The sequence below is a fragment of the Monodon monoceros genome, unplaced genomic scaffold (genome assembly GCF_005190385.1).
Source record: "Monodon monoceros isolate NGI ecotype Baffin Bay Population unplaced genomic scaffold, NGI_Narwhal_1 Super_Scaffold_21, whole genome shotgun sequence".
NCBI classification, from domain to species: Eukaryota; Metazoa; Chordata; class Mammalia; order Artiodactyla; family Monodontidae; genus Monodon; species Monodon monoceros.
In genome coordinates this window covers 50,124,612-50,149,810 of record NW_021703778.1, presented here as the reverse complement: position 1 = coordinate 50,149,810, position 25,199 = coordinate 50,124,612, and the positions used below count along the sequence as shown (strand labels likewise).

General features: G+C 40.5%; 1 protein-coding gene across 4 annotated transcripts in view; it reads right to left on the bottom strand.

Annotated features, from left to right (window-relative positions):
• Nucleotides 1-20,302: 20,302 nt before the first annotated feature.
• Nucleotides 20,303-25,199, bottom strand: part of MEF2A (myocyte enhancer factor 2A) — a 173,111-nt gene continuing 168,214 nt past the window's right edge. For all 4 annotated transcript variants that reach the window (XM_029239814.1, XM_029239812.1, XM_029239811.1 and 1 more), the window contains one exon: nt 20,303-24,392. In XM_029239814.1, the coding sequence (XP_029095647.1) occupies nt 24,029-24,392 (364 nt within the window). In that variant the 3' untranslated portion in view covers nt 20,303-24,028. The remainder of the gene's footprint in view (nt 24,393-25,199) is intronic.

Here is a 25,199-nt window from a genome sequence, read left to right as displayed (position 1 = left end):
TGTATTCTGCCACTTTGGGGTGGAATGTTCTATAAATTTCAATTAGATCTATCTGGTCTATTGTGTCATTTAAAGCTTGTGTTTCCTAATTTATTGTCTGTTTGATTGATCTGTCCATTGATGCAAGTGGGGTATTAACGTTCCCTACTATTGTTGTGTTACTGTTGATTTCTCCTTCCATGGTTGTTAGCATTTGCCTTATTTATTGAGGTGCTCCTATGTTGGGTGCATAAACATATATAACTGTTATATCTTTTTCTTGGATTGATCCTTTGATCGTTATGTAGTGTCCCTCATTATCTCCTGTAATAGTCTTTATTTTAATGTCTATTTTATCTGATATGAGTATTGCTACTCCAGCTTTCTTTTGATTTCCATTTGCATGGAATATCTTTTTCCATCTCCTCACTTTCAGTCTGTATGTGTCCTTAGGTCTGAAGTGGGTCTCTTGTAGACAGCATATATATGGTCTTGTTTTTGTATCCATTCAGCCAGTCTGTGTCTTTTGGTTGGGGCCTTTAATCCATTTACATTCAAGGTTATTATCAATATGTATGTTCCTATTACCTTTTTCTTAATTGTTTTGAGTTTGTTTTTATGGGTCTTTTTCTTCTCTTGTGTTTCCTGCTTAGAGAAGATCCTTTAGCATTTGTTGTAAAGCTGGTTTGGTGGTGCTGAATTCTCTTAGCTTTTGCTTGTCTGAAAAGCTTTTGACTTCTCCATAGAATCTGAATGAGATCCTTTCTGGGTAGAGTAATCTTGGTTGTCAGTTTTTCTCTTTCATCACTTTAAGTTTACCCTAACATGCCTTTCTGGCCTGCAGAGTTTCTGCTGAAAAATCAGCTGATAACCTTATGGGTATTCCTATGTATGTTATTTTTGTTTTCCATTCCATTCCATTTCCATTTTTAATATTTTATCTTTGAATTTAATTTTTGTTAGTTTGATTAATATGTGTCTTGGTGTGTTTTTCCTAGGGTTTATTGTGTATGGGACTCTCTGTGCTTCCTGGACTTGATTGACTATTTCCTTTCCCATATTAGGGAAGTTTTCAACTATAATATCTTCAAATATTTCCTCAGACCTTTTCTTTTTCTCTTCTTCTTGTGGGACCCCTATAATTCGAATGTTGGTGCGTGTAGTGTTTTCCCAGAGGTCTCTGAGGTTGTGTTCTACTCTTTTCATTCTTTTTTCTTTATTCTGCTCCTCGGTAGTTATTTCTACCATTTTGTCTTCCAGCTCACTTATTCATTCTTCTGCCTCAGTTATTCTGTTATTGATATTTTCTAGTGTGTTTTTCATTTCAGTTATTGTGTTATTCATCTCTGTTTGTTCTTTACTTTTTCTAAATCTTTGTTAAACATTTCTTGTATTTTCTCAGTCTGTGCCTCCATTCTGTTTCCAAGATTATGGATCATCTTTACTATCATTACTCTGAATTCTTTTCAGTTAGGTCGCTTATTTCCTCTTCATTTATTTGGTCGTGTAGGTTTTTACCTTACTCCTTCATCTGTGACATATTTTTTTGCCATCTCATTTTTTTTTTTAATGAGTGGAATTGTGTTCATGTCTTTCTGGTTGTTTGGCATGAGGCTTCCAACACTGTAGTTTGTTGGCTATTGGGTAGAGGTGGGTCTTGGCTCTGAGATGAGGAAGTCCTAGAGACCACACTCCAGTGAATATTCCCTGGGGTCTGAGGTTCTGTTAGTCCAGTAGTTCGGACTCGGAACTCCCACTGCAGGAGCTTCGGCCTGACCCTGAGCTCATGAACCAAGATCCTGCAATCCGCATGAGGTGGCAAAAACAAACAAACAAACAACAAAAAAAACAAAGCAAAAAACAAAATTAGACTAGGAAGCTAACTGATATGTTAGGAAGAATATAAAAATAAAAATATCAACCGGAAGGTACATCAGTACCACAATAGTAAAAAAGAGGGGGAGGTAGGAAAAAAAGGGGGGGGGATGGCCTTGGTTGGTGGAGGGCGGGGCCTAAGCAAGGGTGAGGTTTGGGCAGTGGGCAGGGCCAATGCTTAGGACCCACAGGGCTGGAAAAGGCCCTAGGGGCTGTGGGGGGTGGGGCTTAGGCTCAAGGAACAGAAGGGTCCCAGGCGTGCCCCGCACCCCTGGTCTCAGGGGCAGGAGACCTCACTTGGGAGTCCAGCAGGCTTTCTGGGCTCGAGTGGGCAGGGCAAATTCCCTCCTTTCCCCTGCTCCTCCTCCGGTCTGGGAGGGGCCCTCTTGCCTGCCTCTCTTGATCTCCCTGGCCTCCCTCCTATGCCCCCAAGGACGTACGCGGCCTGGAGGGGGCTTTGGAGGGCAGGGGACTGCCCTGGGAGCTCAGCAGGCTCCCTGTGCCTGAGTGGGTGGAGCAATCACCCTCCATCCTCTCCCACTCCTCCTGGAGGGCCCCTCCCACTTGCCTCTCCTGATCTCCCCAGCCTCCCTCCTATGCCCCCAGGACCCACACAGCCTGGATGCGGTTTTGGAGGGGGGGTACTGGCTTGGGCTCAGCAGCCTTCCTGGCCCGAGTGGGCCAGGCGATCGCCCTCTGCTCCTCTCCCACTCTTCCTGGAGAGTCACTCCTGCCTGCCTCTATTGATCTCCCTAGTCACATGGGTGCCGATCCTGTCTGGCCTCCACTTCTTCCCCCTCAGTCCCCCTACGTCCTACTGGTTCACTTTGGGATTCCTTCCGTCTCCTTGGGCCTCAGAGTCCCCACCAGTGGCCAGTAAGCACCCTAGTTTTGTGGCGATGCTAACTCCACATCTTCCCACACTGCTATCTTGACTCAGGTCCACCATACTGTTTTGATGACTCTAGCTTTGTTGTATAGTCTGAAGTCAGAAAACCTGATTCCTCCAGGTCCATTTTTCTTTCTCAACATTGCTTTGGCTATTTGGGGTCTTTTGTGTTCCATACAAATTAAAAAATTTTTTGTTCTATGTGAAAAATGTCATTGGTGATTTGATAGAGATTTGATTGCATTGCATTTGATTGCATTGAATCTGTAGATTGCCTTGGGTAGTATAGTCATTTTGACAATATTGATGCTTCCAACCCAAGAACGTGGTATATCTTTTTTTTTTTCTTGGGGTACGCAGGCCTCTCACTGTTGTGGCCTCTCCCATTGTGGAGCACAGGCTCTGGACGTGCAGCCTCAGTGGCCATGGCTCATGGGCCTAGCCACTCTGTGGCACGTGGGATCTTCCTGAACCGGGGCACGAACCCGTGTCCCCTGCATCGGCAGGCGGACTCTCAACCACTGCGCCACCAGGGAAGCTCAAGAACGTGGTATATCTTTCCATCTGTTTGTATCCTCTTTAATTTCTTTCATTAGTGTCTTATAATTTTCAGAGTACAGGTCTTTTGCCTCCTTAGGTAGGTTTATTCCTAGATATTTTATTCTTTTTGATGCTTTGGTAAATGGGGTGGTTTCTTTAATTTCTCTGTTTGATTTTTCATTGTTAGTGTAGAGGAGTGCAAGAGATTTCTGTGTATTAATTTTGTATCCTGCAACTTTACCAAATTCATTGATGAGCTCTAGTAGTTTTCTGGTAGCATCTTTAGAATTTTCTACATATAGTATCATGTCATCTGCAAACAGTGACAGTTTCACTTCTTCTTTTCCAATTTGGATTCCTTCTATTTCCTTTTCTTCTCTGATTGCCATGGCTAGGACTTCCAAAACTATGTTGAATAAGATTCACAAGAGTGGACATCCTCGTCTTGTTCCTGATCTTAGTGGAAATGCTTTCAGTTTTTCACCATTGAGTATGATGGTTGCTGTGGGTTTGTCATATATGGCTTTATTATGTTGAGGTATTTACCCTCTATGCCCATTTTCTGGAGAATTTTTAGCATAAATGGGTGTTTAATTTTGTCAAAAGCTCTTTATGCATCTGTTGAGATGATCATCTGGTTTTTATTCCTTAATTTGTTAATGTGGTGTATCAGATTGATTGATTTGCGTATATTGAAGAATCCTTGCATCCCTGGGATAAATCCCACTTGATCATGGTGTATGATCCTTTTAATGTGCTGTTGGATTCTGTTTGCTAGTATTTTGTGGAGGATTTTTGCATCTGTGTTCATCAGTGATATTGGTCTCTAATTTTCTTTGTTTACGATATCTTTTTCTGGTTTTGGTATCAGGGTGATGGTAGCTTTGTAGAATGAATTTGAGAGTGTTTCTTCCTCTGCAGGTTTTTGGAAGAGTTTGAGAAGGATCGGTGTTAGCTCTTCTCTAAATGTTTGATAGAATTTGCCTGTGAAGCCATCTGGTCCTGGACTTTGGTTTGTTGGAAGATTTTAAATTACGGTTTCAATTTCATTGCTTGTGATAGGTCTGTTTATATTTTCTAATACTTCCTGGCTCAGTCTTGGAAAATTGTACCTTTCCAAGAATTTGTCCATTTCTTCGTGGTTATCCATTTTATTGGCATATAGCTGTTGGTAGTAGTCTCTTATAATCCTTTGTGTTTCTGCAGTGTCAGTTTCGATTTCTCCTTTTTCATTTCTAATTTTATTGATTTTCTTCCTCTCCCTTTTTTTCTTGATGAGTCTGGCTAAGGGTTTATCAATTTTGTTTATCTTCTCAAAGAACCAGCTTTTAGTTTTATTGACCTTCGCTATTGTTTTCTTTGTTTCTATTTCATTTATTTCTGCTCTGATCTTTATGATTGCTTTCTTTCTACTGACTTTGGGTTTTCTTTGTTCTCCTTTGTCTAGGTGTTTTAAGTGTACGGTTAGATTGTTTATTTGAGATTTTTCTTGTTTCTTGAGGTGAGATTGTATTGCTGTAAACTTCCATCTTAGAACTGCTTTTGCTACATCCCATAGGTTTTGGATCATCGTGTTTTCATCGTCCATTGTTTCTAAGTATTTTTTGATTTCCTCTTTGATTTCTTCAGTGATCCATTGGTTGTTTAGTAACATATTGTTTAGCCTCAACGTGTTTGTGTTTTTTACTGTTTTTTTCCTTGTAGTTGATTTCTATTCACATAGTGTTAGGGTCAGAAAAGATCCTTGATATGATTCCAGTTTTCTTAAATTTACTGAGGCTTGCTTTGTGGCCCAGCATGTGATCAGTCCTGGAGAACATTCCATGTGCACTTGAGAAGAATGTGTATTCTGCTACTTTGGATGGAATGCTCTATAAATATCAGTTAAGTCCATCCGGTCTACTGTGTCATTTAAGGCCTGTGTTTCCTTAATGATCTTCTGTCTGGATTAATCTGTCTATTGATGCAAGTGGGGTGTTAAATTTCCCCTCTATTATTGTGTTACTGTTGATTTCTCCTTTTATGGCTGTTAACATTTGCCTTATGTATTGAGGTGCTCCTATGTTGGGTGCATAGATATTTATAATTGTTATATCTTCTTCTTGGATTGATCCCTTGATCATTATGTAGTGTCCTTCTTTGTCTCTTGTAATAGTTTTTATTTTAAAGTCTATTTTGTCTGATATGAATATTGCTACTCCAGCTTTCTTTTGATCTCCATTTGCATGGAATACTGTTTTCCATCCCCTCACTTTTCAGTCTTTATGTGTTCCTAGATCTGAAGTGGGTCTCTTGTAGACAGCGTGTATATGGGTCTTGTTTTTGTATCCATTCAGCCAGTCTGTGTCTTTTGGTTGGAGCATTTAATCCATTTACATTTAAGGTAATTATTGATATGTGTTCATATTGCCATTTTGTTAATTGTTTTGGATTTGTTTTTGTAGGTCTTTTTCTTCCCTTCCTCTTTTGTTCTCTTGTAATTTGATGACTAATTTTAGTGTTTTGTTTGGGTTGCTTTTTCTTTTTTCTGTGTGTATCTGTTGTAGATTTTTGGTTTGTGGTAAACATGGGGTTTTTTTGGGGGGTGTGGTGGGTCTTTGTTGCTGCAAGTGAGCTTTCTCAAGTAACAGTGAGCGGGGGCTACTCTTTGTTGTGGTGCACGGGCTTCTCATTGTGGTGGTTTCTTTTGTTACAGAATACAGGCTCTAGGCACACAGGCTTCAGTAGTTGCAGCATGCAAGCTCAGTAGTTGTGGCACGTGGGCCCAGAGCACTCAGGCTTCAGTAGTTGTGGCATGTGGGCTCAGTAATTGCGGTGTGTGGGCTCTAGGGCATGCAGGCTTTCAGTTGTTGTGGCACACAGGCTCAGCAGTTGTGGCTCACAGGCTCTAGAGCACAGGCTCAGTAGTTGTGGTGCATGGGCTTAGTTGCTCTGCAGCACGTGGGATCTTCCTGGACCAGGGATTGAACTTGTGTCCCTTGCATTGGCAGGCGGATTCTTAACCACTGTGCCACAAGGGATGTCCCCCATGGGCTTTTGATATAGCATTCTATATATAAACAAGATTGTTTTAAGTTGCTGGTCTTTTAATTTCAAATGCATTTCCAATATCCTTCACTTGTACTGTCCTCACAGTTGCTGGTTTTGATATCATATTTGTGTGTGGATGATTTCCTACCTTTACTGTATGTTTGCCTTTACCAGTAAGCTTTTCCATCCGTAATTTTCTTATTCCTAGTTGTGGCCTTTTCTTTTCCACCTAGAGAAGTTCACTTAGCACTTGTTGCAAAGCTGGACTAGTAGTGCCAAATTCTCTTAGCTTTTGCTTGTCGGTAAAGCTTTTGATTTCTCCATTGAATCTGAATGAGAGCCTTGCTGTGTAGCGTATTCTTGGTTGTAGATTCTTCCCTTTGATCACTTTAAATATATTCTGCCACTCCCTTCTTGCCTGTTGAGTTTCTCCTGAGAAATCAGCTGATAACCTTATGGGATTCCCTCATGTGTTATTTGTTGCTTTTCTCTTGTTCCTTTTAATATTTTTTCTTTGTCTTTAATTTTTGTCAAGTTGATTGCTATGTGCCTTGGAGAGTTCCTCCTTGGGTTTACCCTGCCTGGGATTCTCTGCACTTCCTGGACTCGGGTGACTTTCCTTTCCCATGTTAGGGAAGTTTTCAACTATTATCTCTTCAAGTATTTTCTCAGGTCCTTTCTGTCTCTTTTATTATTTTGGGACTCCTATAATTCAAATGTTGGTGCATTTAATGTCCCAGAGGTCTCTGAGACTGTCCTCATTTCTATTCATTCTTTTTTATTTATCTGTTCTGCGGTAGTGATTTCCACCATTCCGTCTTCCAGCTTACTTATCCGTTCTTCTGCCTCCAATTACTCTGCTATTGATTCTTTGTAGTGTATTTTTGATTCCAGTTATTGTATCGTTCATCCCTGTTTGTTTGTTCTTTAGCTCTTGTAGGTCTTTGTTAATCATTTTTTGTATCTTGTCGATCTGTGCCTCCATTCTCTTTCAGAGATCTTGGATCATCTTTACTATCATAAATCTGAATTCTTCTTCAGGTAGGTTGCCTATCTCCACTTCACTTAATTGTTCTTCTGAGGTTTTATCTTGTTCCTTCATCTGGGACATATTCCTCTGCTGTCTCATTTTGTCTGACTTTCTGTGATTGTAGTTTCCTTTCCACAGGCTACAGCATTGTAGTTCTTGCTTCTGTTGTCTCCCCCACTGGTATATAAGGCTGTCTAAGAAGTTTGTGCAGGCTTCCTGGTGGTTGGAACTGGTTCTTGCCCACTGGTGGGTGGAGCTGGCTCTTGTCACTCTGGTGGGCAGAGCCATGTCAAGGGTTGTGTTTACCAGGCAGCTGTGCACTCAGGAAGACTTTAAGCAGCCTGACTGCTAACGGGTGGGGCTCTGTTCCCACCCTGTTGGTTGTTTGGCCTGAGGCATCCCAGTACTGGAGCCTACAGGCTGTTGGGTGGGGCCAGGTCTTGGTGAGAAAATGGCAGCCTCCAGGAGGGCTCATGCCAATGAGTGCTGCCCAGAACTACAACTGCCAGTGTCTTTTTCCCCACAGTGAGCTACAGCTGTCCCCTGCATCCACAGGAGACCCTCCAATACTGCAGGTAGGTCTGGCCTCGGCTCTTATGAGGTCACTGCTTTTTTCCCTGGGTCTTGGTGTACATGAGACCTTGTGTGCACCTTACAAGTGTGGAGTTTCTGTTCCCCCAGTCCCATGGAATTCCTGTGATCAAACCCCACTGGCCTTCAAAGCCAGATTCTCTGGGGGCTCCTCCTCCCATTGCTAGACCCCCAAGCTGGGGAGCCTGCCATGTGGCTCAGAACTTTCACCCTTGTGGGAGAACTTCTGTGACATGATTATTTCCCAGTTTGTGGGTCACCCACTCAGCAGGTATGGGATTTGATTTTATCATGATTGTGCCCCTTCTCCTTTCTCGTTGTGGCTTCTTCTTCATCTTTGGATGTAGAATATCTTTTTTGGTAGGTTCCAGCATTTTTGTTTTGTTTTGTTTGTTTGTTTTGTCAGTGGTTGTTCAGCAGTTGTGATTTTGGTGTTTCCATAAGATGCGTGGAGCTCATGTCCTTCTACTCCATGATTTTGTCTCCATCTCCCCTGAAATATTTTATTAAGATATTATTCATCATGATTACTGAGATTTTCGGCACCTCTTAGATTTTGCACACACGGCAAGTTCCTCATTCATCCCTCTAGTCTCAACCCTGCTGTTTAGACTTGGATTAGCATTTTTATAATATTACAGACTTTAGGCACTAGGCTAGGGGTTGATGCTGTCAGTGGAGGCACAGGGTATCCACTGAATCTTCTTTATCCATTGATCCATTGACAGACATTTAGATTGTTACTATATTTTGGCTGTTGTCGATAATGCTGCAAGAAACATGGGAGTACAGATTCCTTTTTGATATCTTTTTTTCATTTATTTTGTATATGTACCAGAAGTGAGATTCCTGGATCATATGGTAGTTTTAAAAAAAATTGGGGGAACCTCCATACAGTTTTCCATAGTGATTAAAGTAATTTACATTCTCACCAATGGTGCATAGGGGTTCCCTTTTCTCCACATCCTCATTAAGCTTGTTATCTCATCTTTTAGACGATATCCAGTCTAATAGGTATGAGGTGATATCTCATTGTGGTTTTGATTTACATTTCCCTGATGATTAGTGATGCTGAGAATCTTTTCATGCTACCTGTTGGCCACCTGTGTGTTTTCTTTGAAAAAAAATGTCTATTCAGATCCTCTGCCCGTTTTTAAATTGGATTGTTTATTTGTTTTTTGCTATTGAGTTGTATTAGTTCTTTAATATACATGTTTTTTTTTTTTATTTTTTGCAGTACGCAGGCCTCTCACTGTTGTGGCCTCTCCCGTTGCGGAGCACAGGCTCCGGATGCGCAGGCTCAGCAGCCATGGCTCACGGGCCCAGCCGCTCCGTGGCATGTGGGATCCTCCCGGACCAGGGCATGAACCCGTGTCCCCTGCATCGGCAGGCGGACTCTCAACCACTGCGCCACCAGGGAAGCCCCTTTAATATACTTTTGTTATTAAAACCTTATGAGATATATGGTTTGCAAATATTTTCTCCCATTCTGTAAGTTGTCTTTTCATGTTTTTATTGCTTCTTTTTCTGTGGAGAAACTCTTTAGTTTGATGTAGTCCAAATTGTTGATTTTTGCTTTTCTTGCTTGTGCTTTTGGTGTCATATCCAAAAAATTGTTGCCAGGACCAATGTCAAAGAGCTTTTCCCCTGTGTTTTCTTCTGGGAGTTTTATAGTTTCAGGTCTTATGTTTAAGTCCTTAATCCATTTTGAGTTAATGTTTTGATTGGTGTAAGATAGGGGTCTGCTTTCATTCTTTTATGTATGAATACCCAATTTTCTTAGCACCATTGGTTGGAAAGAGACTATCAAATTTTCTCAGCACCATTTAGAGGAAAGAGACTATCTTTTCCCCACTGAGTATTCTTGACTCTGGGCTCTTGATTCTGTTCCACTGATCTGTGTGTCTAATTTTTTTTTTTGCCAGACCAGGTGTCTTGTGGGATCTTAGTTCCCCAACCAGGGATTGAACCTGGGCCACCACAGTGAAAGCACCAAGTCCTAACCACTGGACCGCCAGGGAATTTCCTGTGTGTCTATTTTTATACTCGTACAACACTGTTTTGATTACTATAACGTTGTAGTATAGTTTGAAATCAGTAAGTATGATGTGTTTGTCTTTATTCTTCTTTCTCAGGATTGCTTTGGCTATTTAGGGTCTTTTGTGGCTCAATACACATTTTAAGATTGTTTTTTCTATCTCTCAGAAAAATGCCTTTGGAATTTTGATATGGGTTGCAGTGAATCCTTAGATGGCTTTGGATAGTATGGACATTTTAATAATATTAATTATTTCAATCCATGAATACTGGTTATCTTTTTATTTGTGTTGTCTTCAATTTCTTACATCAAATTTGTACTTTTCAGGCAAAAGAACTTTTACCTCCTCAGTTAGATTTATTTCTAAGTATTTTATTGTTTTAGATGCTATTTTGAATGGGATTGTTCTGTTTCTTTTTCAGATGTTTCGTTGTTAGTGTATAGAAACACAACTATTTTCTGTGTGTTGGTTTTATATCCTGCAACTTTACTGAATTTGTTGAATAGTTCTAGCAGTTTTAGGGTCATGTCTTTAGGATTCCCTATATATAAGATCATATCATCTGCAAGCAAATACAGTCTTACTTTTTACCTTCCTATTTGGATGTCTTTTTTTTTCTTTTTCTTGCCTAATTGCTCTGGCTGGGATTTCCAATACTATGTTGAATTGGAGTGGTGAGAGTGTGTACTTTTGTCATGTTCCTGGTCTTAGGGAAGAAGCTCTCTGCCTTTCACCAGTTGAGCATGATGTTGACTATGGGGTTGTCATGTAGGGCCTTTACTGTATTGAGGTATGTTCCTTCTATACCCACTTTGTTGAGCATTTTTATCATGAAAGGATGTTGTTTTGTCAAATGCTTTTTCTACATCTGTTGAAATGATTGTATGATTTTTATCTTTCATTCTATTAATGTGGTGTAGCACATTGATTGATTTGCGTATGTTGAACCACCTTATGTCCAGAGATGAATCTCACTTGATCATGGTAAATGATCCTTTTAATGTGCTGATGAATTTAGTTTCCTAGTATTTTATTGAAATTCTTTGCATCTCTATTCATCAGGGATACTGGCCTGTAGTTCTCTTTTCTTGTAGTATCCTTTTCTGACTTTGGTATCAGGGTAATGGTAGCCTTGTAAATGAGTTTGGGTATGTTCCCTCTTCTTCAGTTTTTTTTGGGGAATGGTTTGAGAAGGATTGCCATTAATTCTTCTTTAAATGTTTGGTGGAATTCATCAGTGAAGCCATCTGGTCCTGGGTTTTTCTGTGTTGGGAGCTTTGTGATTACTGGTTCAATCTGCTTACTCAATATTGGTCTGCTCAGATTTTCTATATCTTCAGTCTTGGTAGGTTCTGTGTTTCTAGGAATTTCCATTTCTTCTAGGTTATCCAGTTTGTTGGTGTATAATTACTCATAGTAGTTGCTCATGATCCTTTGTATTTCTGTGCTATCATTTGTAATATCTTTTATTTCATTTTCTGATTCAGTCTAGCAAAAGCTTTGTCAATCCTGTTTATTTAAAAAAAAAAAAACCCAAAACCCAGCCCTTGGTTTCATTGATCTTTTCTAGTAATTTTCTGGTTTCTATTTCATTTATTTCTGCTCTGATCTTTTTATTTCCTTCTTTTTACTAAATTTAGGCTTTGTTTGTTCTTTTTCTATTCCCTTAATGTGTAATGTGAGGTTGTTTACTTGAGCTCTTTCTTGTTTCTTAATGTAGGCAGACATTTATCACTATAAACTTCCCTCTTAGGACTGCTTTTGCAACATCTCATAGGTTTTGATATGTTGTGCTTCCATGTTCATTTGTTTCAAGATATTTCTTAATTCCCTTTTCTATTTCTTCTTTAACCCATTGTTTATTCAGGAACATGTTGCTTAGTCTTATATATGTGGGATTTTTCCAGCTTTCCTCCTGTTATTGATTTCTGGTTTCATACCATTGCAGTTAGAAAAGATACTTAGTATGATTTCATTCTTCTTAAATATGGTAAGACTTTTTTGTGACCTGTCGTGTGATCTATCCTGGGTAATGTTGCATGTGCCCTTGAGAAGAATGTATATTCTGGAATGTTTGTATATTTCTGTTAGGTCCATTTGGTCTAAAGTATAGTTCAAGTCCAATGTTTCCTCATTGATTTTCTGTCTGGATGATGTATATATTGCTGAAAGTGGGGTATTGAAATCCTCTTCTATTATTGTATTGTTGCCTATTTCTCCCTTTGATCTGTTAGTATTAATATATTTAGGTGCTCTGATGTTGGGCGCATATACATTTATGATTGTTATATCTTCTTGATGAGTTGAACCCTTTATCATTACGTAATGACCATCTTTGTTTCTTGTTACTATTTTTGGCTTAAGGTCAATTTTGTTTGATATAGTATAGCTACCCATGCTCTTTTGGCTTCCACTTACATGGAATATTTTTTGCCATCCCTTCACTTTGAACCTATGCATGTCCTTAGAGCTGAGATCTCTTGTAGCGTACAGTTGGGTCTTTTTTTTTTTTTTTTATCTATCCATCCAGTCTGTGTCTTTTGATTGGAGAATTTAATCCATTAACATTTACAGTAGTTATTGATAGGTAAGGACTTACTAATGCCATCTTATTGTTTTCTGACAGTTATTATAGTTCCATTTTTTTCTTGTCTTCCTTTCTTGTTGCTTTCCTTTGTAAATTGATGATATTCCACAGTGTTATGTTTTAATTCCCTCCTCTCTATCTTTTATGTATATGTTGTAGAATTTTGCTTTGGGGTTCCCATGAAGTTTAAAAAAAAATCTTATAAATGTAACAGTGTATTTTATGCTAATAGCAATTTAGTTTGATTGCATATAAAAGCTGTATCCATTTATTCCCCCTTCCCCCCCCCTTTTAGGTTTTTGATGATACCATTTACATTTTTTATTGTTTATCCATTAACAAATTGTTGAAGCTAATGCTATGTTTAATACTTTTGCCTTTTAGCCTTTATCTAGAGTTAAGTAGTTAGCATATTATATTACAGTATTAAGGTATTCAAAATCTTACTCTATCCTTTACCAGTGTGTTGTATATTTTCATGTTTTCAAGCTACTAATTAGTGGCCTTTTTTTCATCTTGAAGAACTCCTTTCAGCATTTCTTGTACTATACATTCAGTGATGATGCGTCCCCTCAGCTTTTGTTTATTAGGGAAAGATTTTATTTCACCTTTATTTCTATAGGACCACTTTGCTTGGTAAAGTATTCTTAGTTGGCAGTTTCTTTCTCTTAGCACTTTGAATATATTATCTCATTTTCTCCTGGCCTAGTGTCTGGTGAGAAATCTGCTAATAGTCTTATGGGGGCTCCCTTGTATGAGAGAATTTTTTTTCTCTTGATGCTTTTAGAATTCTCTCTTTATCTTTTAAAATTCTCTCTTTGTCTTTGGTTTTAGAAAATTTTATCACTATGTGTTTTGGAGAAGAATGTTTTGGATTGGTGACCTGTTAGCTTCATGAACTTGAATGTCCAATTTTCTTCTCATGTGTGTTCTACTCCTTTTCCTTCTCTCCTCCTTCTGGGACTCCAGTAATGTGTACATTATTTCTTTTGATTATGTCCCATAACTTCTGTAGGCTTTCTTTGTTCCTCTACATTATTTTTTCTTTTTGCTTTTCTAATTGTACAATTTCAGTTGACTTGTCTTCTTGTCCACTGATTCTCCCCTCTATTTGTTCAAATATGCTGTTGAAGCTCTTTGTTGAAGGTTTCAGTTCAGTCATTGTATTCTTTAGCTTCAAAATTTCTGTTCGGTTCTGTTTTATGTTTTCTGTCTCTTTATTGAGCTTCTCATTTCGTTCTTGTTTTATTTTTCTCATATTATCAAATTGTTTATCTGTGTTCTCTTCTAGCTCTCTGAGTGTCTGTAGCCAATTTTTTTTTTGCAATTATTTTTAAGTATTTGTTGGGCAATTCATGAATCTCCATTTCTTTGGTCTGGATAGTGGAGGTTTACTGTATTCCTTTGGTAGCAACAAGTTTTCCTGATTCTTTGTGATCCCTGTAGCCTTGTGTAGGTGTCTGAGCATTTGAAGAGGTAGTCACCTCTTCCAGACTTTATGGACTGATTTTGGTAAGAGAAGCCTGTTACCTGTGGATAGGGGAACACCAGATTGTGTGGTGACCCCAGATCTAGCTGTACAGGGCACATGGCAGCACTGGATCCAATGCGGGTGTGATGTCTCTTTGTCTCAAGCCACTAGGATCTACAGTATTGACAACTATGTATTCCTGGGTGAGCACTGCAGGGAATCTGAAATGGCTGCAAGGGATGTTGGGCTTCTAAGCCATGCCTCCCCTGCTAGGGAGCAGGGCAGGCAGCAGTGGTGGCTGGAGCCAATGGTGTGCACACACTCTGCTTCAGGGGCTGCTGCAGATGCCTTTGTAGTGGCAGAGGTTATTTGCAGGCACACTTGAAGTGATGGGGGTCAGGGCAGGTAGCAAGGGCCAGGGCCAGCTATGGGCTCACTGTCATCTGTGGAGGACCTGGGTGTCAGCATGTTCTCCTATGGCTTCACACTCTACCCGCGGGTATGCTTACTACAGTGGAGGACAGTGACAGGGGTCAGGCTGTGGGGCATGCAGGTCCTCAGCTGGATGAACTAGCTACATGTGGGCATGGTGGTGCTGGCCAGCAACAGAAGACAGGGCCTCATCTGGACTCAGAAACAGATGCTAGGGGCCCTGGTCCTTGGTGTTCGCTCCTGTGGCTGTATTCTTTCCCCCGGGCATGCACACTGCAGTGAAGGCCAGGGGTGGGAGTCAGGCTGGGGGCATGCATGTGTACTGCTGGAGGGGCTAGTTACAGGTAGGTGTGGTGGTGCTGGCCAGAGACAGAAGGCAGGGCATGGTCCAGGCCTGATCCAGGCCTGCAGGCAGCTGCAGGGTCCCTGGATGTCAGTGTGCTACAGTCTCCCCATGGGTTGTGCACACTGTAGTGAGGGCTGGTGATGGGGGTTGGGCATTGGCATGCTGGAGCAAAGCTGGAGGGGCTGTCTATAGGTGGGCATCTTGTTGCTTCCCTGTGAGGGAAGGCAGGGCCTGATCCTTGCCCAAAAGCAGCATCAGGGCGCCTGGCTGTCAGTGTGTTTACCTGTGGCTGTACTGTTTCCTCTCCCTGTATATGTGCTACAGTGGAGACCGGTGACCAGCATCAGGCTGGTGGCATACCGGTGGGCAGCTGGAGGGTCTAGTCCCTAGCACAGAGCCAGTGGTGGGCGTCAGCTGACGGCATTTGTGTCTTGCATTCATGTAGCTGTTGAAGCCAGTTTGCTCTAAGTGTAGCTCCCAGGCTCTGGTGGGGGTGGGGAGGGACTCAGGTGTCTGACTTCTTATCCATGTGCAGCCACAGAGACCTTGGATGGCTACTGGTGCAGGTCCAGGCTCTTGCAGGAGGCAGTGGGTTGGGGGGAGGGGGTTAGGAAGCAGGGAGGGATTGGACTGAAGCTCGACTGGCTGGCATTAGGGAATGTAAATACCTGTGGTGTGGCTGGCAAATCTGAGCAGCTGGCTGGTGACTTCATCAGTGGTGGAAGCTGCTGAGCTTGTCTGCAGGGCAGGTCTCCCACTCAGAGGCACTCTTAGTAGCTGGCCTTCTTGGTGCTGAATACTGTCTTGGAGGATGGGATGATACACGCAAAATGTAGTTGTCTTCCTTCTCTTCTTGTGCAGTTATTCTCAGGTTTTTTTGGTTTTGTTTTTTTCCCCCGCCATGTTGCTAAAATTTCGTAAGTGGATTCTAGAGATTTGCTGGAGCTGTTTTTGTTTGTGGATAGCTGCCTAATCATTGATCTTTGCTCAGGGACAGGGAAGCCGGGATCTTTTACATAGGCATTTTTTCCAGAATCTTCTTCTGTTTTATTATCTTGTTTGATTGCTCTGGCTAGGATTGCCAGTATGTTGACCAAGAGTGGTGAGAGTGGCACCCTTGTCTTGTTCCTAATGTTAGAGGAAGAGCTTTCAACCTTTCACTGTTGCATATGATTGTGGGTTGGTTGGGTGTGGGTTTGTCATATAAAGCCTTAATTATATTGAGGTTTGCTCCTTCTATACCCACTTTACTGAGCATTTTTATCATGAAAGGATGTTTTATTTTGTCAAATGCTTTTCCTGCATCTATTGAAATGATCATATGAATTTTACCTTTCATTCTATTAATGTGATACATCACATTGATTGATCTGCATGTTGAACCACTCTTGTATCCCGGGGATAAATCTAACTTGATCATGGTGTATTATCCTTTTAATGTGCCATTGAATTTGTTCTGCTAATATTTTGTTGAGAATTTTTGCATCTCTGTTCATTGGGGATACTGGCCTGTAATTTTTCTTGTATTGTCCTTATCTGGCTTTGGTTATCAGGGTAGTCCTGGCCTCATAAAGAGTTTGGGAGTGTTACCTCCAATTCAGTTGTTTGGAATAGTTTGAGAAGGATTTTTTAACTGGTAGAATTCACCAGCAAAACCATCTGGTCCTGGGCTTTTTGTGTTGGGAGGTTTTTGATTACTGATTGAATCTTCTTGTTATTGGTCTAGTCAGATTTTCTGTTTCTTCCTGATTCAGTCTTGGTTGGTTGTATGTTTCTAGGAATTTATCCATTTCTTCTCTGTTGTTCAATTTGTTGGTATACAAGTGTTCCTTATAATGTCTTATGATGCTGTGTATTTCTGTTATCAGTTGTGATATTGCCTCTTTCATTTCTGATTGTATTCTCTTATTCTTAATTAGTCTAGCTAAAGTTTTGTCAATTTTGTTTTTAAAGAAAACAGCTCTTGGTTTTGAATCTTTTATATTTTTGCTCTGATCTCTATTTCCTTTATTTCCCCTCTGATCTGTTATTTCCTTCCTTCTGCTTACCTTGGCTTAGTTTGTTCTTCTTTTTCTAGTGCCTTGAGGTGTAAAGTTAGGTTATTTGGGATCTTTCTTTGTTTATAAATGCACTTATCACTATAAACTTCCCTTAATGAACTGCTTTTGCAACATCCCATTGGTTTTGGTATGTTTTGTTTCCACTTGCATTTGTTTCAAGATATTTCTTGATTTCCCTTTTGACCCATTAGTTGTTCAGGAGTGTGTAGTTTATATCTTGTTTATACCAGACATACCGTTAAGTGAAGAAAGCAAAAGAAACAAAAAGAAACCCACCAAAATGCTAATTTATGCAAAAGAAATAATACAGGAAGGATTAAACCAGAAGCCAGAGACTGGTTATCCGTAGAGGGCTGGTGGGAAAAGTCAGGGAGGGGGATGGGGTAGCAGGGGTGAGAAAAGAGTGACATTACTGTATCTTTTGTATAGCTCTCTTAGAACATAATAATGTTTCAGTTACCATTCACTTATCAAATAAATTAAAACCAACAGGTATGAGGGGGAGTACCTGAAATGAAATAAAAGCCAACAAGAGATCCTACCTATATTATATTGAATAACGTTAACACTGAAGGTGGCTGGGAACATAAAGTAACCATGGAAAACACTGTCCTCACTGGATAATGTAAAGCCAGAGGGAAAAAGAACTACACAAATGCTCTAATCTGGTCAATAAATGTGTTTGTCACGCAGGTGTGGACTGGCAATTTTTTTTTTTTCCCATGCCATACGTCATGAAGGATCCTAGTTCCCCGACCACGGATCAAACCCGTGTCCCCTGCAGTGGAAGCACAGAGTTTTAACCACTAGACCACCAGGGAAGTCCTTGGACTGGCAATTCTGAAACTACCTTATGTGTACGCTAGAACGGAACAAGTGAAAAGACTGCAGATAATGAGAGCCAGGTTCTTACCTTAGGAGAAAGAATTTACAAATAAGGAAAGGTTAAAATGAACCCTGTGATGCTGAATTGAAATTGGAAGTGTTACCGTAAGCTCGTGTTTTTCACATACACGTTTCAGTAACTAGCTGCAGAATACGGATGCGTGTCTGTGAGTGAGCATACCTGCATTATTTCCTAGCTTTGTTGGCAGAGAGGGCCAAAAAGCAGTGACTCTAGTAGCAGTGAGCACACGTGGTGCCAAAATCTTGGCTTCTCAATGCCATTCTCCGATAAATGGAACTAGGAATCCTTGGAGAGGTGGCTGTTCCAGTACCTGGACAGGGAATGAATATGAGAGTGTTTAACATCTTGCCAGAAAGTAAGGTAGGTAAGGAAATACTTAAAAAGTGGGGAGGAGCTTTTCCAAAGAATACAGGAGTCTACCTAAAGGAGCTTTTAATGGCCAAAACTGGAATAATTTAAGGAATAAAATAATGATAGTACTAGATTATAACCCATAGAATAAAATAAATATCCATGATTCCATAATTAATATGATCAAATAAATTAGTGGGGAGAAGAGACAGCTGTTCCTTCAGAAGTCCAATTAATAAATGTAGAAGAAAACAGGCAAATACTACAGAAATAGTTGTTCTAAACAAGATGCTAAAATTAGTAGGTGAAAGTTTGAAAAACCTATGTATAGTTTCAAAGCATCTCCCCAAGATACTTATCAACTACAAAGGGAAAGATAGTAACTTTACAGTGGAGAAACCCAATAGAAACCACTTAACCAAGTGGTCAAGGTCAACATCACCTGTACAAAATATGACATGAACTGCATGATGCCTTAAGGATACATTATTTCTGTGGCATTCTTGCCAAAATGCACACTCATTCCAATCATGAGAAAACACAAATCCACACATCAAGGGATACTATTCGGAGTAACTGATCAGTAAAAGACAAGACAAGACTGAGGAACTATTACAGAGACATAACTAAATGCAATGTGGGATCCTGGATTGGATCCTAGAACAGAGATAGTGGATAAAGTGGTGAAATTCTAATAAGGTATTTAGTTAATAGCACTGTATCAATGTTAATTTCTTGGTTCTGATAGTGGTACTATGGTTATGTAAATTAACATTAGGGAAAGCTAAGTGAGGGACATATGGAACCTACTATTTTTCCAACTTTTCTGTAAGTTAAAAAAGTTCAAAATAAAGTTTAAAAAAAGGGTGGTGGAGGATAATATGGTGAAACCAGTTAGTATAACTGATTTTTTTCTTCCCCAGCTGCGTTCAGCCGCTTTGGTATACACAGAGCAGGCAGACTGTGTAAGACAGTGGCTGGAGTCTAGGGCATGTTCTCAAAGCGGGGTAAGCCGCCCTGTTAGTTTGGGTCCTCTAGGAAGCAGACACTGCAGTGGAGGTGGGAATTGACCCCAGCTACGTGCAGTCATGGGCTGGGGCCCACCTCTCACTCGCTGGGCTAAGCACGCTCTGCCTGGCGGCACGTGTCCACTCGGCACCCATGAGCCCCTCCCCGTAGTGTTCCAGGTGCCTGTTTGGAACCTCCCAACTCTTGTGTCAGCTGAAAGGAAGACCGCTGCCTCCTCAGTTCTACAGCCAAGTGGTACTTGGACCCCCTTGTGAGAGACTGGATAGGCAGATGGGAGCAGGCAGGAGGAGCCATCCCACTGGCAGAAGACATCACTGAAAAGTCATTTTCTTGGCTCGTGTCAGTCACAGAATCAACTGAAAAACAAGACAGAGCCTAGAGGGAGGCAGCACCCATGGGAGCCAACTAGGAAATCGCAATGAATTGATTTTAAGTAGCTGCCGGTGTGATTATTTTTAGCCACAGGCCTCAACCAGCTTTCAAAACCTGCTAGTAAGAGTCTCACAGTAGCCAGCAAGTAAAGCCAGCACAGAAATTTAGCTTTTGACAGCAAGAATCTGCTCAGCTGGGAGATGGCTTAGAAAGCGAATCAGAGGAAAAGAACTCTTTCTGCTGCAAGTTTAATTTTTCACATCACTTTTGAAAATAAAAATTTTTTTAGTAAATCTTCCTTCTGCCACCCCAGCTCAGTATTATGTATGCATGTTGAGTAAAACAAATTATTTCACCACCTAAACTTGAGGGAGAAATAGACTCGGACAATAGTAAGTGCCGACAATGCCCCACCCCCACACTTTGGTAGCATATCCTGCAGGAAGCCGCGATCAGAGACTGAATGGGTTTAATGTATCCACACCAGCATGCACAGAACGGCCAGGCTGGCTGATGCTGGGACTGGATCCCTGGCTGTTTCCTAAAGCGTCCAGGGCCGCCCCAGGAGGAGAGGCCTCGGGAGCCAATACAGGGGAGGCTGGCGGGGTGCCGCCAACAGTTTCCCTGACCACATCTCAAAGCAAGTGAAAGGGACCTGCAAGCAGAAAAGGGGAGGGGAGGGGAAGGAGGAGGGAAAGGGAAAGGGAGGGGAGGGAGAGAGGAAGGGGAAGGGAAAAGAGGACGACTGGTGGCAAACATGACAGAGTCTGGAGTACACAGGAAAAGCCAGTCCATCTTTACTGTAGTGAGTGCAGGATACAAAGAGTTTACAACAACCTCTAACATTTTCTTAACCATTTGATAAAAAGTTCACTATAATATTTATTGTATAATGAAGAAAAAAAACACATTCAGGGAAAAATTGACATTAACTTATTTTTCTTAAAAGGTTCATCTCAAGGATGGCAACAAAGTCCAGCTTGTGCCGCCAAACGGTTTTACATGATCAAACCGTGTACAGCTTCTTGTGTGAACTGTTGACTACAAACATTTACCAAATACATAAATCTCTTTTAAAAAAGCCATTTTAAATATAGCAAAGCAGTGTCTTCTTGCACAGCAAAGTGAAGTTTCTACAGAGAAATAAAAGTTTTACATTTGTAAAATCTTTTTCACATTCTAATCATCTAGCTTCTTATGATCCAATGCCAGGAGTTTTCTGGTTCCTTATTTACTATGTATTTCTTGTGCGCATGATGGTTAATACAGAAAATATGTTAATGCTTTATTAGTTGTCCTTACAGTAAAAGGAAATGGTAAAACATATATTGTTCTTTTAGAACAAACCCCTGATTTAGTCTCTAACACAATGGACGTAATTAGGGCTCAAAAGGTTGATTTTTGATTGGGACCATCTGTAAATGTACAGTGGTGACTTTCACTCTCAATGTAGTACCAGGTAGACTGCTGAAGGAAGTACAGCTGCTGGAAACCGTACTTTAACCAGTGCAATTTAAGCTTTTTTTGTTTTTGTCTTTTAGTAATAAAATACTTCATCTGCAGGGATAAAATTTCTTATGATGGTGTCATACAAAACACATGAGTCTAAAAGGGTAGAAAAGTAGGTTCTGAAGTGACACAGTTAGTGTCTTCCCCACTCTGAGCTGGTTTCCAACAGGAGACATGTATGTTTATGTGTTCGTACATGGGGTCTGGGTGAGGGCGTCTCTGTCAAGTCCATATGCTCTAAGTCACACTGGGTATATGGGAAAAGGGTTAACAGTCAAATACTCAGTTCCTGAAAACAGAATACATTGTTACTTGGTCAGTGTAATTGAAATACAAACTCCGAGCCTTGCGTAATATTATTTTAGAAAACAGTAGTTGTACTGATTATAAACCTGCATAGAAAGAAAGACTATTGAGATACAGTCAGAAAAGCCATCTCATAAGGCACACAAGAAAATAGACAGTAAATGTGAATGTGTTAACTCCTATCTCATGTACAGCAGAAGTTCATGAACATGCATAAATAACAACCAAAGAAGCACTGAACACTTCCAAAGCTATAAATGGTTTACAAAGTGGTAAGGATTATCCTGGAAATTCAGTGTTGGGAAACTGTCTTCTTTCAATTAGGTGTGACCTCATGAAGAAATGTGCCTGTAAGTAGTTCAGTAAAATAAGTATATTTTAAAGAAAAACCAGTCCTTTCTGAATAAGAGCCAAATGTCTAAACTGACAAGAGGACAAAGCATATTGCCCTCCCTTTTTTGGCCTCTATCAAAATTTACTACCGAAAATGTCATTAAAAGCAGAATTCCATTTTGCAGCTGGGAATGCCACAAGTTTATCCTGTACCTACTACCTATGTGTCAGCCAGGAAGTCTGGCTGATGATTTGTCACAAAGAGCATAGGAGGAAAAACATCACAAGGAACGCAATTTAGGGGGAAAAACCAAAACATACGTAAAAATTGTAGGTAGCTGCTTAATATTAAGTTTAAAATAGAAAATAGCAGTAATTTTAAACCCTTATTTTGAGTTTCTCAGGAAAGGGAGTATTTAAAAATCGATGATGAAAGACATACAGGACTTTGAATTTTGTTCATGGCACAAGCCCAGGGACCTGCCAAGCTTGCTGTTACCACTTAGCTGTCTTCCTGTGAGAGTAAGGCCTTGGTCAGCATCTCAGTTGAGGGCATCAGGATGGCAAGAATTGTGCCAAGAATCGGCACCATGAGAGGACTGCTCCCCACACTGCAGTGTCATTCGATGCACAGAGTGTCCGGCGTGGTAGTATTCTGTAACCAGCTGCATCATGCTATTTTAGAGGGTCAAGGAAAAAAGACCCCTTTCCCCATGAATATTTTTTCCTAATCATTTACCACTTATAAAACCTTTGTGCTCATCAACTATTTTGCCATTTTCTCTAATATTAATTAAATTAGGTCAGCTTTTCTACTATATTTTTTCCTCACAAAAGGCAAGTTTTAAATAATGCCTTATAAAATCTGTCACAACACATTTTACATTTATGCAGGATGAACTTAACACCAATTTTGTTTGCCACTTTGCTATTTATATACACATATAAAATATATAATGATGCTCAACCCATACAGCACAAAGATTACAATGTAACATCACACATTCACCACCAGTGAGGGGAGAAACCCCTTTATACAATCCTCTGAAAAGACTGGGCCAATAATTAAAATCCAAAGTACAGTATATTTAACAAAATAGTAAATATTAAACAGTGAATACTCTACTTAATAAGGATCTCGCCTTTTCCCCCTAAATTGGCGGCAATCCACAAAAATATACTTTTTAATCTGGTGACCATACAATACATAGGTACTTACATCAAAGGTGATAATATATTTAAGATTCTATATACACAAAGAGTTTGGCTCAACTTTTAATTTACATATAGAGTAATAAGTGTTCATGGCTTTTTTTTTCCAAGGTTCTGCTTGCAAGATATTTTTGTTTGTTTTTTTTTCCCCCTCTTAAAATAAAACTAGAAAGTTAAAACAAGATAAAGCTATTCTCTAAAAAAAAAGTTACAACATACAGCTTTGGCTTATATAAATAATTCATAGCAGAATGTGTTCAAAAGTAGTGAATATAATTTTATATATAGTCATCAATTCATAAGGGTGTTTTCTTTCATATAAAATATACATGAGCTAAAATCAGTTTCTTTAATTTTTATGATATGAATGTAAAAAGAAACTTCTGACATATTCCAATTATAACTTAATATATTAATTTACTGTTAATGCTCTATATTTCTAGGCTAATATTTTCTGAATATTTCATGCGTGTTTTCTATTCTCTCTTTTTTTATTAGCTAAAGATCACTTCTTTGACCCAATACATTTTTGCACGTGCAAAACAGTTATGTGTGGGGCTTTTTTGTTTTGTTTTTTGTTTTTAATATCAACAGCCCTTTCCCATGCACCTCTTTGCAACAGAGACCCATGCCAGGTGGGTAATTAATATAAATGTCATTTTATGTACAGTATTGCTTTCTTGGTTCCTGCTTTTCTACTGCTCTGTTCTACAAAGCATTTTTCTTAAGTAACTACAGTCACCGCACAGTTAAATAAAACAAGTAGGGGCCCTCTAGGTTTCTGCAAGCTAGTGTGGGAGAATTATATATATGGGTACACGTTTCTCTGCAAAAACTGGTTATCTTATGAAACAAGTAGTCCAAGGAAGTGCCAGACTAGACTCTGCCTACAGGGTGCTCTGTTTGCCATGGGACGCACACCTGCAGATCTACAAGAGTTTGCAGGTAAGTGCCTGATTCCGTGTATGCAACACACACCCACACATAAACACACTCACACCCACATACATATATATGTAAAGGGATATATATGTATGTATGTACATATAAATATATTTAACTCATGTCCTTATTTACCAACTTAGATATGTAGAGCAGTTCACTGCAGTAACAGAAAGTACAAACACCAGCCTGGAAGCCTTAGGTCACCCACGCGTCCATCCTCATTCGCTTTACGGAAGGGCTCTCTCTGTCCTCAGTGTTTGGGGGTCGGCCAAGCACAATCGGAGAATGGAAGTCGCTCCGCGGGTCCTCCCGGTCACTGCCATCATAGGAGCTGCTCGAGCTGCTCAGACTGTCTACAGGGGAGCGGCCCATTTCCTGCCGCGGCTGTGGCTGTGGCTGCGGCTGGGGGGGTTGTGACTGCGGCGGTGGCTGCGGCTGCTGCTGGAAGCCTGATGGGGTCATTCGATCCCGGGGAGGTGAAATTGGTTCTGACTTAATGTTGATGTTTTGGTTGGTATTAATGGATAAATTCGAACCCTGAGATAACTGCCCTCCAGCACTGAAGGAAAAAAAAAAAGATATGGTAGATGGTTTGTGAGTGCATCTGCATAAATGGAATATTACAGACACCACCCGACTGAAAAAAGTCCAGGGTCTGAAATACTGTCAGAATTCCCCAAGGCCAGTTTTGGTGTTTCCTGCAGTGCTTGGCACAGAAAAAAATTATATATCCCTGGTAGACAAAAAACAAGTACAGTTGAGATTTTTAGTGACTGGTCCTGTCACCCACAGTCTTGGTACTTCTGTAGCTGAAGGATCCAAAACAGTGTCAGTGACTAATGCTGTACATGGACCAAAATGGCAGAGGAACAATATGGCAACTTGAATTCTGCTTCATCTCTTCCTTTCTGCTGCTTCTGTGACAGGCACAACATGTCACCTATTCTCACAGCAGCTCTCAGAAGGCAGTCATGTCACCCTATTTTCCAGATGAGGAAAGTGTCTCAGAAAGGCTAAGTGACTTGCTCAGAGTAGGACACAGTAGAGTGTATACAGGCTTTCCCCCCAGTCTGAGCACCAAGCCTTTTCCACTTGCCTTTGCATGGCTATTTTTAGTGTGTTCAGTTAGGATGCTCTGCAAAGGCCCGAGGGCCAAACACCTGTGTAGGCAAAGAAATTTCCCTCAGATACTCTGTGCCTTTCTCCATGACATAATTCCCAAGACGACTGATAACAGTATGCATTGTGGAGCTATTTCAGGATGCAGGGAAGCTCTCTGGGGATTTTCAGGGCAGGAGGCTAGTAGGCTGGGTGTCCCGAGTGTCCTGAGCAGGGGCGAGGCAGCCAACCCTCATGGAGGCCACGT